This window comes from Neodiprion fabricii, chromosome 5, assembly GCF_021155785.1.
Source record: "Neodiprion fabricii isolate iyNeoFabr1 chromosome 5, iyNeoFabr1.1, whole genome shotgun sequence".
NCBI classification, from domain to species: domain Eukaryota; kingdom Metazoa; phylum Arthropoda; class Insecta; order Hymenoptera; family Diprionidae; genus Neodiprion; species Neodiprion fabricii.
Window position 1 is genome coordinate 13025990 of NC_060243.1, and position 17388 is coordinate 13043377.

At 39.2% G+C, this 17388-nt stretch overlaps 2 protein-coding genes across 9 annotated transcripts in view; both read left to right on the top strand.

Annotated features, from left to right (window-relative positions):
* LOC124183578 (sodium/calcium exchanger 1) overlaps positions 1-17388 on the top strand; it is a 1216563-nt gene that overhangs the window by 81820 nt on the left and 1117355 nt on the right. The window lies entirely within an intron of this gene.
* On the top strand, positions 15015-16732 carry LOC124183582. Its single transcript, XM_046572236.1, has 3 exons — positions 15015-15260; positions 15653-15723; positions 16442-16732. Exons 1-3 carry the CDS (start codon positions 15223-15225, stop codon positions 16723-16725), a joined length of 393 nt encoding a protein of 130 aa, XP_046428192.1. The 5' UTR covers positions 15015-15222; the 3' UTR covers positions 16726-16732.

A 17388-nucleotide genomic window follows, 5' to 3' on the forward strand; every position in this document is an offset into this window, starting at 1 on the left:
CAACCCTTCCGACCCCATATTCCCCGTCACCTCCCACACTCCTCTCCCCCCCCCCCCCCCCCCCGCGCGTATCTGTAAGTTAGTATTAAGTAACGCTAAGGGCTGAGGCGTGATCAGCCACCGCTCAAGTCTACAACCCTTTTGTACCTCTTAGTTTAAGTCGACCCCTGGTGCAAAAATACACACACTAAGTTTTACCGATTATATCCGCCCCGTCTCTAATTGTCTTCCCCCACCCATATTATTCGTGCGGACTCAAAACCCGTCACAAGCGTAATGTGCGCATCTCGTGGAACACCGCATACAAAACGGACACAGATACTAAGAAGCCGCTGAAGTTTAGTATCAAGACCAGATGGCAGATCGGCGAAGGCCACACAACAATAGTGGAGCAATGGAAATATTAAGGTGGTAACCAACATTTTGCGCTAATTCTTGGAGAGTAGCCTACGAGACGCAGATAGCTGCTTGAGGGTGCCGTGTACGCGATTAGATGTAGAGTTGCCCTGGGCTACCCATGACAGCTTAGAGTCAAGGATCATTCCAAGATTACGCACACTGTCAACGTACGGAATCAGGAGACCATCAAGACGCGCGGTTGGAAGATGATCGAGCTGAAGCCTGGAGATATAGGAACCGCAAACAACAATCATCGCATGCGTTTTCGCGACATTAAGATGGAGAGACGAAGATTTAGACCAGTCCAGGACAGCCTGGATATCTTCATTGACGCGAGCAATGGCATCCTGAAACTTGTCCGGCGGAAACTGATAATATACCTGCAGATCGTTTGCGTAAACTAGGTGGCTACTATGATTAAGGATTGTAAAGATGTCATGAATAAACAGGGAGAACAACAGCGGTCCCAGAACTGAGCCCTGCTGTACGCCGAGATCGAGATTTACCCAGGAAGAGAGTAGGCCATCTGGAGACGCGACTGCTCGCTTCCTACCTTAGAGATATGAGGCAATCCACCGGATGACATACTGCGAAAAATTAAAGCTCTCAAGTTTGTTGAGCAGAACCGCATGCGGAATCGTGTCAAAGGCCTTAGAAAAGTCGAAGAGGACAAGGACGGTAAGACTACGTTCATCAATGCCCCTTCGAACATCCTCAACGAGTCTGAGAAGAGCAGTTTGAGTGCTGTAGCCAAGATGGAAGCCGGATTGCCGAGAATCGAGTAGGTGATGACGTTCAATGAAAGAAGAGATTTGCAGTCGGGAATATAGCAGTCGAGAGAGACTGATTGAGGAGAGCTAGGAGGTAAGGAAAGATGACCGTTAGTTCGATTTGAACGTTACGGAGCGATAAGTCATCAAAACCACGTGATTGCGATGAGAAGTGACTGATAGTTCGGAGAAATGCAGCGGGAGAGATATTCTGAAAGTAGAACGTCGAATCATTGTACGCAGGAGGCGGGAAGATAGCGAAGAACTCGGCAACTTCCGCTTCCGAGGGGCGTTGATAGATAGCCACAAAATAACAATTAAGGTCGTCAATTGCTAAGTCACCGTAGTTATTGGTACAGACCGGCGCAATGCCAAGATCACGAAGCTCTCTCCAGAGAGTTCGAGGTGCCTAAATAGAAGACAGCGGATTAGCAAAAAACTCGGTACGCGCGGTAGAAATGCGCCTGTGGAGGTCGTTCCCGGCGTCCCAGTAGCGGAGAAGAGCTACCTGCGTCCGAGAGCGCTTGTATGCCTGATAGAGCGAATCCCTGACCTGCGCGCAAGCATGAAGTTCGGCAGTTCGGCCTTGATTGTCTTACGAAGAGAGGGGAGAGCCAAAACCCTGACATTGACTGAAATGAGTTCGTACCCCGCGATAACCGGTTAAGCAGACTGAGCGAAAGATTGAAGCGCACTCTGGTCACTAAGTATGCAAAGGTCGAGGAGCGTATCCGAAGTGTGAGTGTGACACGTGGCGGCGAAGGATACCAGGTAGAGAGCTCGAGAGGAGCGAAATTCAAGGACATTGTCAGCATCACATGATTCGCCAAGGTGATTAGCATTAAAATCACCCAAGATAATGGAGAGAGGGTAGTCGACGCTGAGACGATCGAATTCAGTTTCAAAAACAGCAAGGTTAGATGCCTTTGGCGGACGATAGACCACAGCAACAAGAAGTCGCGTAAAATGCGAGTGGCAGATTTCCGCGAAAAGATATTCAGGGCTTCAACTGTAACGACCTGGTGATATGGCAAGCAGTTTGGCTCGGAGAGTGTTAAGCACATACAGTGCGACCCTACCCCCAATTTTTCCAACGCGATAATTGCGCAAAATAACGTATCTCGGTAGTGACCTTGAAGCGTCAGATACCTGCGCATGAAGCCACGATTCGCTACAGCAATAATGTGTGACAAACGAGACGCGAATCGAAAATGCAGCAGGTCCATGTGACCTCGGATAGAGTTGACGTTAAGATGCACGAGCCTGGGAAGCGGTGAGTTGACTAAGCTAGGAGAGTTGGTCGTTACATTGATATGCGGGAGCTGACTAGTTGACGGGTGCAGAGCGCAGCGTCATTCCGGCGCGAGACGAGCGAGATCTGTTAGTGTGTGTACACGCTTCACCGGTGCACCTTGTGTTTTGTGTATGAAAATGACACAATGGCGGTGCCAAACAAAACGAACGCCAGCAGCTTTTGCAGCGACGTTAGTCGAAATTAGTAACCTAGATAATGATGATGATGATTGATTTAATATGCCCCAGCACGCTATGGGGAAAAAAGGGATACAAATAGTAGATACAGAATTTAAATACAAAGCAAAAGTAATGATAATAAGTCGTAGTAAATTGGAATAGAATATATAATAATAATAATCTATCTTAGATAAGAGAAATAATAGTATATTGATCTAAGTAATAATGTCGTCGACGCAAGGTTTAGAGATAAGTGATAAGAATATAAAGTAAGGATAGTAATGCAAATATGAGAGGAAAGTATAACAAAATAACAAAGCTTAATAGACTGGTGAGAAAACTTCGTTGGCGCGACTTACAAGGAAACGTTTTCAGGTGTCCGCCTCCGATTTCGATGAAACTCTGGTATGTTATAGAGGGTCAAAATCGATGACATACGTATGTTTTTTTATCGGCCCAAACTCATTTTAAAGGGGTGAAACACCCCTCCAAAGTTGACCACCTCTCACGATGATTTTTCTGTTTTGCATACAAGGAGGGGATTTTGATAACTAATGATGATAGTAATAAATACCTTGTCAAAAGTGATGAAAAACACGCTTCGAATATTCTCAAGAACTCTTTATTTTAGGGGTGAACTTGTATACATATACAAAGTTCATTTTTTACATTAGAAACAAGATGTTCATCAGAGCTCAATGAATCCAACAGCACTGTGAAGAGCATGCAAGAATACAGTATACGTGCTTTCGATTTTTTCCCAAAAGCTGAATTATTATCGACTTTTTTCCCAATATTGCGGATTATGTCTAGTATTTAGCCATGAATCATTGAATAACATTGTTTGAGGCTCGCATTCATTCTGGCATCGCTCTCTTATCATTTTACTGTTTTATCTTTTTTTTCAAGAAACGTAAATATTTTTCATTTCAAGCAGACTATCAACTACTCGAAAATTCAATGTGTGTCATGTGTAAACAAGTCATATCTCTACTTGAATTAATTCTATGGCACAGATATTTTTTTTAACGATTACGCGTATCTTTCGGATATTTTCAATATGAAAAGTCGTGAGACCGTTCAGTGCTTGTTAATACGTTAATAACAGAACTTCGAGCAGTTTTTGAATTTCTTCTCACGTTTACAATGAAAGTGAATCCAATAAACGTTATTAAACTTCTGTGGGCAGCATTCGAAGTAATGAATATACACGAGTCCCCGTTAGTCCCCGAATTTCGAAAACATTTTATTACAAAGCATGACAGAATATAATAGTGTGGAAATGATTGAGGAAAATTCTCTTGACTTTGAAGAGCCCTACAAAAATCTTGAAACGTTTGCAGTGGAAGATGCAGATTTCCAGGTGCGTTCCGAAGGACCTGAAGATAGACGAACTTTTAAGTTTCGATTATAAAAGAAGGGCTATTGAATATTGGAGAAGTGCATAGACGAAAAAAAATCACTTAATTGATACGGTTCGTCATAGATATAAAAAAGTCAAATCAGTACGACAATTGCGTCGTTGGGCACACCAAATCAACCAAGGAGGGACATACATGGAAAAATTGGCTCGCATATCAGAGTATACATTGCAGAATATGAAAAATGCCATTGACGCAGGCTTGATTGTTCATGATACGGATCTGCGAAGATTGGCTTTACAGGCCCAAGGACTTATCAGTCATAAGGATTTTCGTTTTAAAGCATCGCGAACGCGGTTACTTCACTTTAAGAAGATCCATCGCATTACTAGCAGAAAAATCAATAAATTCGTCACGCGAAAATCAGTGGAAAATAGTGAATATTTACACAAGAGTGCTGAAGAACTTTTGAAAAGAGTTGAACTTTATATTTCCGAATATGGATTACAAAATATATATAATTCTGATCAGAGTGGTTTCCAAATAAAGATTCATTCTGGACGAACGTTAACGGAAGAAGGAACTAAACAAGTGTCGTGCATAGTACAATCAGTAACTTCAACAACGCACAGTTATACTATACAGCCTACAATTTCAGCGGACGGAAAATTATTATCTCCTTTATTTATTGTTTTAAAAGAACCAGCCGGAACGTTTGGACCTATAGTTGAACAACATTCATTCAGACCGCCAAATGTTTTCATCACAGCTTCCAAATCAGGAAAACTTACTTCAGGTATAATAATTCTTGTTTTGCGCTGCATATATTCAAATGGTATTAATCACAATGATTCATTACAGAGCATTTCAAGATGTGGTTAGAAGATGTGGTTTGTTTATCCCAAAAGTGGGACCGAAGAGTCTACTTCTAATTGATTTTTGGAGTGGGCATTATTCTAGAGTTGTGCAAGAGACAACACCCCCAGACAAAAAGTTGACGACTTTATTGATACCGAAAGGAACCACTGGAAAAATTCAACCTCTTGATGTTTTCGGCTTCCGTACATGGAAAAATTATATTCGTCATTTTTCAGACACCGTAGTTCTTCTTGATTATGATTTAAATTTACATTGAAGGAATAATATAATAAAATTACAGTCTTCAGTTCACAACCAACTGTCATCTCCGCGAAATCATAATTTGTTTCGTTATGCGTGGCATAAAAGCGGGTTCAGTGCAAAGAAACCTAACGAACTTGATAACCCCGTCGATTTTGCATTTGGACAGTCATCTCATCCGAATTGTGAAATCGAAGGTTGCACGAATGTCGCAGTAATCAGATGTTCTTGGTGTAAAAAATCACTTGGCCTACAGCATTTTTTTGATGAATATCATTATTGTACCGACTATCATTTATAAAGCGATTCATAGATAAACTTGGAACTTGTTTTTGTTTAAAGGGTGTGGCCACGGTAGAGGAAGTAGAATCATGTGCATATTCAACAATTTTGTATTATATAAAAACGTAATTCATTTACAAAACTATTTACAGGTGTATTCAGTGTATGAATCAAAGTAACAAAAAAAAATTTCTTTCTTCATTTTTTCAATGCAAAATGGCTAATAATCACTACTTGTTTTTTGTTTATCTTTTTCCCAGCCCTTACCGCTCAAATATCTGTGCCATAGAATTAATTCAAGTAGAGATATGACTTGTTTACACATGACACACATTGAATTTTCGAGTAGTTGATAGTCTGCTTGAAATGAAAAATATTTACGTTTCTTGAAAAAAAAGATAAAACAGTAAAATGATAAGAGAGCGATGCCAGAATGAATGCGAGCCTCAAACAATGTTATTCAATGATTCATGGCTAAATACTAGACATAATCCGCAATATTGGGAAAAAAGTCGATAATAATTCAGCTTTTGGGAAAAAATCGAAAGCACGTATACTGTATTCTTGCATGCTCTTCACAGTGCTGTTGGATTCATTGAGCTCTGATGAACATCTTGTTTCTAATGTAAAAAATGAACTTTGTATATGTATACAAGTTCACCCCTAAAATAAAGAGTTCTTGAGAATATTCGAAGCGTGTTTTTCATCACTTTTGACAAGGTATTTATTACTATCATCATTAGTTATCAAAATCCCCTCCTTGTATGCAAAACAGAAAAATCATCGTGAGAGGTGGTCAACTTTGGAGGGGTGTTTCACCCCTTTAAAATGAGTTTGGGCCGATAAAAAAACATATGTATGTCATCGATTTTGACCCTCTATAACATACCAGAGTTTCATCGAAATCGGAGGCGGACACCTGAAAACGTTTCCTTGTTAGTCAAATTAATTTAGCGATATCGTCAGGAGAACGAATTTCGATTGAAGGTTGATCATTGTCTTTTTTGGCAAAAGTATTTAAATTTTGACCCAAACATTTTTGTAAGACATTTGAACTGCACGAGCTTTGGCTTGACGTAGTAGATGATACAATTCCGAAGGCAGAAGCTTATTTACGAAAATATTTCCAGAAAAATTTGAGCCGAGAACTTCGCTTATCTTTAAATCACGCTTGATTCGCTTGCTGTTGATGACAGCTACACATAAGGCAGCAGATGTCAGTGTGACCGCGAGGGAAAGAGAGACGCGTGCGGTTATATTTGTGGAGGACGGAAACGGATCACGATTGGGATTGGAGTTTGTCTTTTGCATCACACGAACTGCAAGAATATGAGGACACAATTCAGCTATGCCTAGTGCGTTGAAAACTTTTTGTACAAGAGAGACGGGAGTATCTTGTAAACCAGAAGGGAGACCCGATACAATAGTCTCGTTCGACGCGTAACAGTGGGGAGAGTTAGGAGAGGAGTTAAGCTTAGATCTGATACTCGCAATCTCCTCTTAGGCCAGGCGGCAAGCAATGTGAACCGTAAAAAAACGTTGGCAAAGCTTTTATTATTTTAAATGGTTTATTAGGGAGTGATTATCAAGAATCTAGGTTTTCCCCACATCCTTAAGGCCCGCGTCGATCTCCGTGAGGCTACCAAGGTACACATTTTTGGTTTTTCGGTAATATCTCGTTTTCTTTTTATCATACGGCCAAAATAGTTCTATATGAAATTAAAGGGGATAAAATTCTGTACAAAATAATTCCACATCATTTTTTCATGGGACTTATAGTTTCGGAGTAGTAGCCGCGCGAAGTTCTGCGAGTTTTGACAAATGCAGTAAATATCGATTCTTGCTTGCCGAATTTCACTCTTCTCTCAGACTGGTGACTGTTGACAATATAAATAAGCACATATTGCATAAGTGTTCATAAAAAGGTATAGAACTTTTGTTAAAATTGCGAACAGTTTGATTTATTGTGGCTTTCATTAAATACATTTCTGCAGCGGGTCAGTGAAGTCAATCTAATCGTCTTCGTTTCGACAAAGTACGACGTTCTCGCGTGAAAGGTTCGTCCTGAGCTGTTATTTTACCCGAAGTCGATGGTTCAGCAGTGATTTCCTTCACTTCAATCCTGCTCTCGTTGTTGATCAAAGATGACTCACTCGCAGAATCAGTCATGTAAATGTTTTGTGCAGCTGAATGCTCGAACTGCACGTCGATCTCGTCATCAACGTCGAAATTATCTTCTTCCATATCGATATTTGTGCAAGACTGGCCCCGGCAACTTCCACACATTACCGAGCAACGCAGCCCAGTCTTCCTGCAGCTACAAGCTGCTTGACACCTTTGCTTGCACTTGCAGGATATCGTGCTGAGAAGCTCTGGCGGGGCAGCGTCTATTAACGTAAGAATAGGTGTCCGTCCATTTCTGGTGCTTTTCCAGTCCCAATTTTGCGGACTCTTCTTGTTTCTGTACCACTTTTGAACCTGATGGTAGGTTCTGAAGGAATGCTGGCTTGCTACTGCTTCGGTTGGTGGTAAAGATGCATGATTGCAAGCACTCTTAGAAATTGATTTCGTGAAGCACTGGAACCTGCAATCATTCAACGATGTGTCACCGCTCGCTCCATAGAGTGCTCTAATGACAGATTTTCCGGCTGCCTCAATCAGGTCTGGAGAAGCATTTGGGTCTTTAAATATTCCAACGGTTCTTCGTACATTCATATTTTTTTGAAATAGGTTGACGAATTTCTGTTTTCCATGCCTGAAGAATTCTGAGATTGTGTCACACCCACTGAAGGCGTGAAGGAAGAGTATGTGCTCCGCAACTTCTTCTAAATGTTTGAACCACTTCGTCGAGTAAATTCTGCTCTCAATTTTTCCTTTCGCTGGTTTCATGAAATAAACATTCGACAACGATGATGCGAGGCCTATCAATAGAATGAGGAGGTCGACATCTTCACCCACTACCACAACGGAATCATAGTCTGGCGATAATTCAATCGCGGTGTTAATTATAAGAGTATCAGCGTCTTCAGCGGCTTGCTTTACGAGAAACCCTGCAGCTCGAAGTTTGCTCTCCAGCATAGAAATGAGCCGAGTCTTGTTCTGGTCGTTGGCAAGGAATTTTTCCTGTGACATGGTTGCTGTCATTGTTTCATCAAACATCACATTAGCAGCGACATGCCTCTGCGATCTACGGAGTCATTCAGCAGCTTTAGTATTTTTGTTGTTAGCGTCATTCGGATACCCGTCAAAAATAACTACGCTGTTGGCCTTGTAGTACTTCTGTACGTACTGTACATACTTCACAAGAATATTGCAGAACGTCTCTTGTTGGTACCAGACCACACGATGGAGAAGGAATCCACCGTTTATAACATGTACCACGTTATCTGCATCGTTGATGGAATGAGCCATATGAGAAAACATTATACAATGATGATTTATTTGTCTTGCGCATTCCCATTTCATGAAAAAGCGAGAGTGGGTAAGGAGCTAGTTCAAAGTGAAAATGTTGCTGCAAATCCTGTTCCGTTTTCTTGGAAATTGTGATTCTTTGAAAAATTAATGAAGGGTCAACAGGAATCACTTCATTTTGGATGTTTATTGAAGAGTTTACTGCTCTTAAAGGAATTACTCTCTTCTTTCGCTGGAATTTCACATCGCCATACACGATACTACGAAAGGGGATGCGACGCTGCTACGTAGGCAACAGTGTATTCTCCCCACCTAAGAGCAGGGCCTGTTCCGCATCCGCCTGCACTAGCAGGCATATTTTCGAGAATCCCAATGTCGACGCTCGTGACGCACGGTCCCTAAAAGAGACCGGATTTATACCTGAGATACCCTTCCCATATTCTTAGAACCAAACAGCCGTTTGAATTACGAAATAAATTTTTAAACAGAAGCTTATAATATATTGCAGACGACACAACACATACTTATTATCAATGATGAATTTGAATTACTTATACATAGTCATAAAAGAAATAGAACAAATTTTCGACAGTCACCAGAACGAGAGAAGAGTGGAATTTGGTAAGCAAGAATCGATATTTACTGCATTTGTCAAAACTCGCACAACTTCGCGCGGCTACTACTCCGAAACTGTAAATCCCATGAAAAAATAATGAAGAACTATTTTGTACAGAATTTTGTCACCTTTAATTTCACATAGGACCATTTTGGCCGTACGATAAAAAGAAAACGAGATATTACCGAAAAACCAAAAATGTGTACCCTTGTAGCCTCACGGAGATCGATGCGGGCCTTAAGAGTGTGGGAAAAATCTAGATTCTTGATGATCACACCATAATGAACCATTTAAAACAATAAAAGCTTTGCCAACATTTTTTGACGGTTTTGAACGATTTTATTGCCCTGCCGCCTGGCATATGATCCTGATCCCTTCTGTTACCTGCTTTCTTAGCTGACTTTCAATCAAAATCACAGGTTTATTCGACAATACAATTTTCTCCTCACATTATTTGTAAAAATTTTTGCATGCTTTTAAAGAATAGATTGTAATGGACATTAATTTTTTATGAAATAAAATAAAAATTTACATTATTCATAAATAAACAACTGCAACGTTAATATATTTTATTACTTAACAGAATTGTCTTCAAGGTCTATAACCGTATCTGTATTATTCAAAAAGTTAGGAGTCATAAAAGTTCCAAAAACATCGAAAAAAACATCATTTTTTATAAACAAATGCGCATAACAACAGATTACCCAGGCAGCACATTTATATCCCAGTAACGCAACAAATACTTGAATCTTGTTTCTTCCGACATTACAGCTACATCACATGTGCTCTACATGTACCGTACATTTACTCTATTATCTCCGCCGGAAAACATTACCGTAGCTATATAACAGGCACAGAACAGAGATACGTATCAATGATATCACAGATATGGATGAGATTCATATCCTTGCAAATCCGTTATGTATTATTTATGTTATTATTTTTTGCATCCAGCGCATGGCAGTTATATTTTGCAGTGATAGATCAGATAGATCTGTTATGTAATACATTCAAATCAGAGCCATTGAATAAACGTACTTAATCCATATCTGTCACTCCGTGTAACATCCGACGATTCATTTTATGCGCACGTGCACATGTGCACATGTTCGTACGTTGCTAAAAAAAAGCACACAAATACCAGGATGATATTGAAATAGAATGTGTCATAAACGAAACCAGCTTGAAATGTCAAAGCATAACAAAGATACTAAAATATAGAAATTCAACATGTAGTGTCATACAAGTAACAATGTGGGAAACGGGTATATATTGCCGTTACACGCATTTTGCTTAATATACAGGTAAGAGCATATAAAAATTCAACGTGTTACAGCGAGAAATAAGTACACGCTACTTAACACGGTTCTTTGAGTGTTTAATCCCTTATCAAGAGTTCTCTTCTAACGCTAATCGGGATGGGATGAGTGAGTGAGAGGGCGAATGAATAAAATCTTAATTTTACGAGACATGAAAAGGATGCTTGCTGCGGCATAATTTCCCTCACGAGACAGAGGGAAAAGCCGAAGCAAGTCAAATATTTAGTCAACACAAATCAAATTGACAGAATACAAGGCAATAAATTCGCTGACACGTTTTTTCTTAACTAAATTGAATGATCATTCAATAATATTAAACTAGCTTACCAAGTACGGATTTAAATAAATAACACGCCGCAATTTCCGACGGTCACGTGGAAGCGGGGTAACGGGGAGAGTCCAAGATGTTCCACAGCCGTGCAAACAGCGGTCCCGACGTCTCGGGGATCCAGCGCTAAGATGCTCGAGTAACAGATCTGTCGCCGCGTCGACGCTCGCCCCGGGAACGGGCACCTCCGATCACCGGAGGATGGACCGCGTCCCCACAAACCAAAACTAGACACGCGCGAACCTTGAAACTACGCGAAACGAAAAAGATGATGCAATCGCGACGCACGAACAGAAAGAAAAGCTTCACAACACGTCCTACTTATTCGAGCGCTCGATCCTAACTAAATTACGCTATACCCCCACTAAACACAGCAACCGCCGCAACGCGGCCGCGAACCCTCAACGTCGCGGGGCCCGAGCGGGTGATGCAAATAAAATTGATAACTCTTTTTTCGATTGGGTTTGATGGCTGTAAGTACTTGTCAAAAAAGTAACTCTACAAAAATTTGAGCTTTAAAAAAATTTTTTAGAATTCGTTCGAAAGACTAATATTTTTTTTCTTGTATATATATGTTAAGGCCATCTTATTGTTTTATGTACCAGGGTTCATAAGCGGAGAGCTTACGGCCCTGTACTCATCGCGCAGTACTAACTTTGCATTAGTGCCCTGCTGCGTGGTCTCTCTCGCTCTCACGTGAGCGAACGCCGCGCCGCAGTCGTCGTTTTTCCGTCTAAGCTGCGCTCCTTTTTTTCTCTTCTTCTGGTTTTGGCGGCTATAGCGAGCGGACGCTCCACAAGCTACGCAGCGTCGGAGTTAGCTATCTCGCGTTGTAAAGACACGACTGCCAGTGTCGCAATTATCTTTTCTGTTCAATTAGCTGAGATTAAGTTTGAAAGTGTAATAAACTCCTTCAGAGAAAATTGATAAAACGTTTGTGATTCGCAACGCCTATATCACTCCGCCTCTCCTCTCCTTCAGTGAGTCTGAAGCTGGCGAGCTTAACCCGAGCTTCTTTACAGATAGAGCAGCAGCGGATACAACTCTAACAAAATCAGTTCTCGGCGCAAACAATATATGTATCAATTAGGTTGAAGATTTTTCTCACGTAAACATAATTATGTAATAAGCGTATCAATTCCTTGGAACACACAAAAAACAACCGCTTGAATATATGAAGTACGTTAGCAATGGTCTATAATTGTTACATAAAAATGATTATGTAACGAGGATACAAATACTTTGAAACACACTGAAATGGATCCGTTGACACATATCTGTGATGTTAACGGCGATATATTTTCTTAATGTATACGTCATCATGTGAGAGATATATCAATTCTTTGGACTTCCGGGTGGGCCTTCGAATCGTCAACACTCTCGAGAAACATAAGAGGAATCGCCTGTTGCGAAAGTCTGTTGCCAATGAAGTACATCGGGCTGAAATGCTCCCGGCATAACCCCCACGTCCGTTATGTTTCCGGTGATAAAGTCAGCAAGTACTTATTGCCTGCGATTTCGGAAAAAATGTACTTGTATTAACAAGTGACTCATCTGCGCCAAACCGCGCCGTGTGAATATATTGACTTTGAAACTCGATAGAAGAATTTTTTTTTCCTACCAAAAGTGAGTTTTGGTGATAATTTTGAGTACTTTGCGATAAGGTAAAAATTAGTAAAAAAAAAAAACATTTTGCAGATGCGAAGAACATTTTTTATTGTCATCATAAGGTGAAAAAGTTTGAAATCAATCGTTTAAAAAAATGTTGTTTAGAAAACCTCCAGAAAACTTCATTTTTTCTACTATGAAATTAATGTAAATATATTTGAAAGCAAGTGCAATGATTTTTTTTTTAATTGTCTCTTTTCGAAAATTTCTGTTTTCGAGAATTCATATAGGTTTAATTTCTGATCGTTTAATACCCCGCATACTTCTTAGATGCAACACGGAATATTTCTCCGAACACATATCAAAAATTCACCCTTCACAATTTTACCAAAATTATAAAAATTGAATTTAAAATGGAGTGAAAATTCTGAACAATTTCATAAATGTTCAGAGAAACGAACAAATTCATTCTATAATATAAGAAAGGAACATGAACGGAAATTTGTTCAACAATTTTTTCCCACCATAATTTTTTGACAAGTTTTTTGCATTATCAAGAGACACGGCAGACGTTTCTCGGCAGACGTCTACAAAAGTGCCCATTGCGGAAAAGTCGTAACTCACACCGGCGAGGTAGTACGGGCCACTAAACCTGATTTTTCCATGAAATTCGCGTTTTTCGCATTTATCTCGTAAACGACAAGAGATAAAGAAAATTATTATTAAAAAACAGTACATGTGTTTTTAGTAATCTCTATTTTCCATTCCTGTCAAAACTTTTTCTTATTAAAAAAACATACGCCCATTTTATATCAGTCTTGACGAGCATTTCTTAAGAATTTCGAGAGATGCGAGATCGGAACGACAAAATTATTTCAGTAGCAACAATGTATGGACCCCTCTCCTTTTCTGATATAGGCAGCCAGTTAAGAGGCTTCACAGTGTTCAGTTTAGTGCCAGCTCTCGAGGTATCAAGATGGTAAGTAAATTACATAATTATTTTACATGTGTGGAAAAACCGGCAGGTTTAACGCTCGTCTATTTACTTAGATTAAGAAGAGAAAAAAAGGGAAGGACCTGTAGTTGTATTTTATACTTTATTTAATTTTCCTTGAATTGGCAAACGTTTTTATTTTTGATTGTATAGGAAGAAGATGTGTGGGGAATTCCCTTCTAATGCCCAAGAATATAGTACACATTTTCGATTATTTTTTCTTTTTTTTCTTTTGGGAAAACATTTTCCTCAATTTCCAAATATCCTTAATTTTTTGGTATTCAAATCGATTCTTAACAATTTTGCGCATAGGTGGGATTTTTTAAATAATTTTTTCCGTAATCCTGAAGATATTTCCTATCTGAGATCACTGTCAATAGGCAAGATTCCGGAAATCATGAAATTCCCTTTTTTTCTGATTAAAAAGAAAATCACTGACCAATAAGGCCACTAAAAGGTCGAAACGAAAATCTGAAAAAATTAGAGATGGTTTTTTGTATTCAAAGCCATTAACGTAAAAAAATCCGTTTAACGACCATCCTAATAGATATATATTGTATGTGGGGCATTCCATGTCAAATTTACAACCCATGTACCTCACCCTCTTCGATTTTGATCATTGTATGATGTTGCAACCACGATTTCAACCGACTTAAAACAGTGTCGGAATTTTTTGCAGATTTCTTTAGCCACCACTGAAATAGAAAAAAATTAAAAAACCAATTCCGAAAACGCTTCTTTTAAAATTCTGAAAAAATTCACACTGATTTTATAATTAAAAATATGATTTGTAAGCACGACACGATAATGGGATCGTATTTTAAATCATAAAATCAGTGTGAATTTCTTCAGATTTTTAAAAATGTCGTTTTCGAAATTGGTTTTCCGTTTTTTTTTTAAATTTCACCAGTGGCTAAAAAAATCTGAAAAAAATTCAGAGACCCTTGTGGGTCGGTTGCAAGATCCTACTAACCAATTATCAAAATGAGAGGAGGTGAGGTACATTGGTTGCAATTTGATGTGGAATGCCCCATAGATATTAGATTGGTCGTTAAATTGCTTCTTTGCAATTTCAATGTTAGATTGTCGTAGATCGGCTTTAAATATATAAGAAAAAAATTTTTAATCTCTTTCAGATTTTTATTTTGAGCGAAGAAAATAACGGGCCAGCAGGGTCACTAAGGGCTCAGAATAAAAATTTTTAAAAATTAGAGATTTGAAAAAAAATATATTTATAGCTGATCTATGACCATCCAACATTGAAATTCCAATAAAAGCCATCTAACGACCACCCTTGTGTACATAGTAAAACGAAAGTAATTTTCAAACGAACGGTAAAATCGCTAACCCGCGTACGCAAAATCGTAAGAGTTGAGAAAGAATATCCTGTATCAACATTTCAGTATGCGTTGTCGATTAGCATTTTAATCGTTCATAGGACGAAACAATGGCAGCCGTAATAAACTGAATGCTGCAAACAGAATTGTCTCATATTCCTTGCCTTATGCACAGCCGAATCCTATTGACAACTTGGCGACTGAGATGGAGGCGTTAACCCGGATCGTCAACCAGGACGAAATGTGAGTACGCGCACAAATCGCTTTGGAAAACCCAAATCAGCGTTTGTTGGTAACCGTTCAACAATCATATCATCAAATATTCACATCGGAATCTAATAAATTGTAGGAGATGCATTTTTTTTAAACAAAAAAAAATATTTCCTAAACAACACTTCCGACAATTTGTTACATACCAATTTTAATTTTTCTAACACGCGGATTGAAGCATTTCGAACAATCTATCGTTTCGGATTGTAGATACGACTTTTGTTTCCATAAATAAAAAAATGTTAAGGCCTCTATGCAGAGTCCCCCTTCCTCAATAACAATTGACCCGACATGTTCGCATCCCGACTTATTCCGGTCTTATTCCCTACACCCCATCTGTACAAAGAATATTTTATTCATTGCAGGATGGATGAAAGTACGACGCGTCAACTTGGTGTTGCCTCGGACAGCGCGGAGATCCCAAAAACTCCGAATCGTAAGTACTTGTATGATGCATGCGGTGCGCTTTTTTATTAACCATTTCAATATCGGCGTTCCAAACATACAGTGGGGCCTTACACATAGATTACACAGACAATGCTGGGGAAGGTTGTAAGTTTTCCATTCGGTATTGCGAAAGAGTAAGGGGTATAGCAAGCCCTGCTCGCGGATGGGTACTTTATGCAATTTGCATATTTAGATTGTTTTTTTCATAAAAAGAATACACTTATTTTGTTACCAACTTTAGTAAATCTTCGGCCAAATGTGTAGATTCAGTAAAAGAATCGTCAGAATGCAGTCGTGTAGGGTTGTGGACTTTAAAAAAAACATTGTACAGTCGCATGATTTGATTTAGAATTTACTTTTTAAGTTCAGAACTCTAGGCGGGCCCGATCTGGTGATTTTTTATGGAATCTTACGGAAAAGTGGTCTGTCTGGAGAAAACAATTTAAAAAAAATTGTTTCATGGAAAATAGAGTTTACAGGGCCGTCAAAATTATGATGCAAATGTTATTAAAAAGAAGATCGAAAACTACAGCTTTTACTTTCAATTTTTTTTTTTTACAACTACTTCAAAGAAAGTTAAAAAGAAATCGGGTGAAATCGTATACGACTTTATATGGTTTTTTTTTTAATTTTCCACGCGGACCAGCGTAGATGATTGTAGTGGACTGCAATAGGTTACTCTCAATTGTGTTGTTCTGCTTTTGCAGCTACCCCGAACGAGAATAAGAAGAGAAAAAAAAATTGGCGATGGTGGGACAAAAAAAAGTCCAAGAAACGAAAAGAAAAAACGTCCGCACCTGCGTCGGATACTGCGCAACTCCACAAGGTGGCCAGATCCACCCCGAACCAGCGGGAGAAGCGAGTCTCTCGGAATCCGCGGTTCCGAAAGACTCGCACTGACGGTCCGCCGAAGCAGACGTCTTCGGGCCCGCGGACGACGGAGGAACGCGCATTAGCGGTAGTGGTGAACACGATACTCAATCGTATGTAATAAAAATTGATGCAGTAAAAATAAAAACAATACAAAAAAGACCAATAATAATAATGATGATATTCCTGATACTAATAAGAATAATAATAATATTGGGTAATGACAACATTTATTCCATTTTCTGACGTACGTTCGTTGATTGTTTGGCCAAGTGCACTAACGTCTTCCTAGTGATTGTTCTGTTTGAAATGACAGCACAAGGAGTGGACATGGTGCATTCGACTCCATGTTGACCATTATCCCAACACAACCAGCTTTCGTGCGACATTCTTTACATTGGTCACCCTTTTGAATAGAGCATACGCATTTTATTCGTGGTGCCTACTAAAGAATCCATAAAAAATTCAAGGATATTTTCAGAACATTTTCAGGGTATTCAATGATATTTAGGAAAAGTAGAAATCAACTGCAATGACAATTAATGATACGTGGGGGATTCTACTGATTCCAGACACAAGTCAGGGTCGTCGATATTTGATTCAAACTTCTATGGTGATACATTGTAGACTTCGTCATTTCGGGATATATTTCGAGATATACATGCAAAATTTCTCATAAATATTTGAATCGAGAGTCGACCGGCGAAGTCGAAGTATACTGCAAAAAACAATAAACCGGGAATATATATATATATATATATATTCTCTTCTAAGAGCACGCGAG

Bases quoted from the DNA above. Each gene is read 5' to 3' on its own strand.
- LOC124183582 (XM_046572236.1), top strand. From the start codon at position 15,223: ATGGAGGCGTTAACCCGGATCGTCAACCAGGACGAAAT. The intron at 15,261-15,652 runs GTGAGTACGCGC...TATTCATTGCAG, and splicing joins ATCGTCAACCAGGACGAAAT to GATGGATGAAAGTACGACGC. The intron at 15,724-16,441 runs GTAAGTACTTGT...CTGCTTTTGCAG, and splicing joins GATCCCAAAAACTCCGAATC to CTACCCCGAACGAGAATAAG.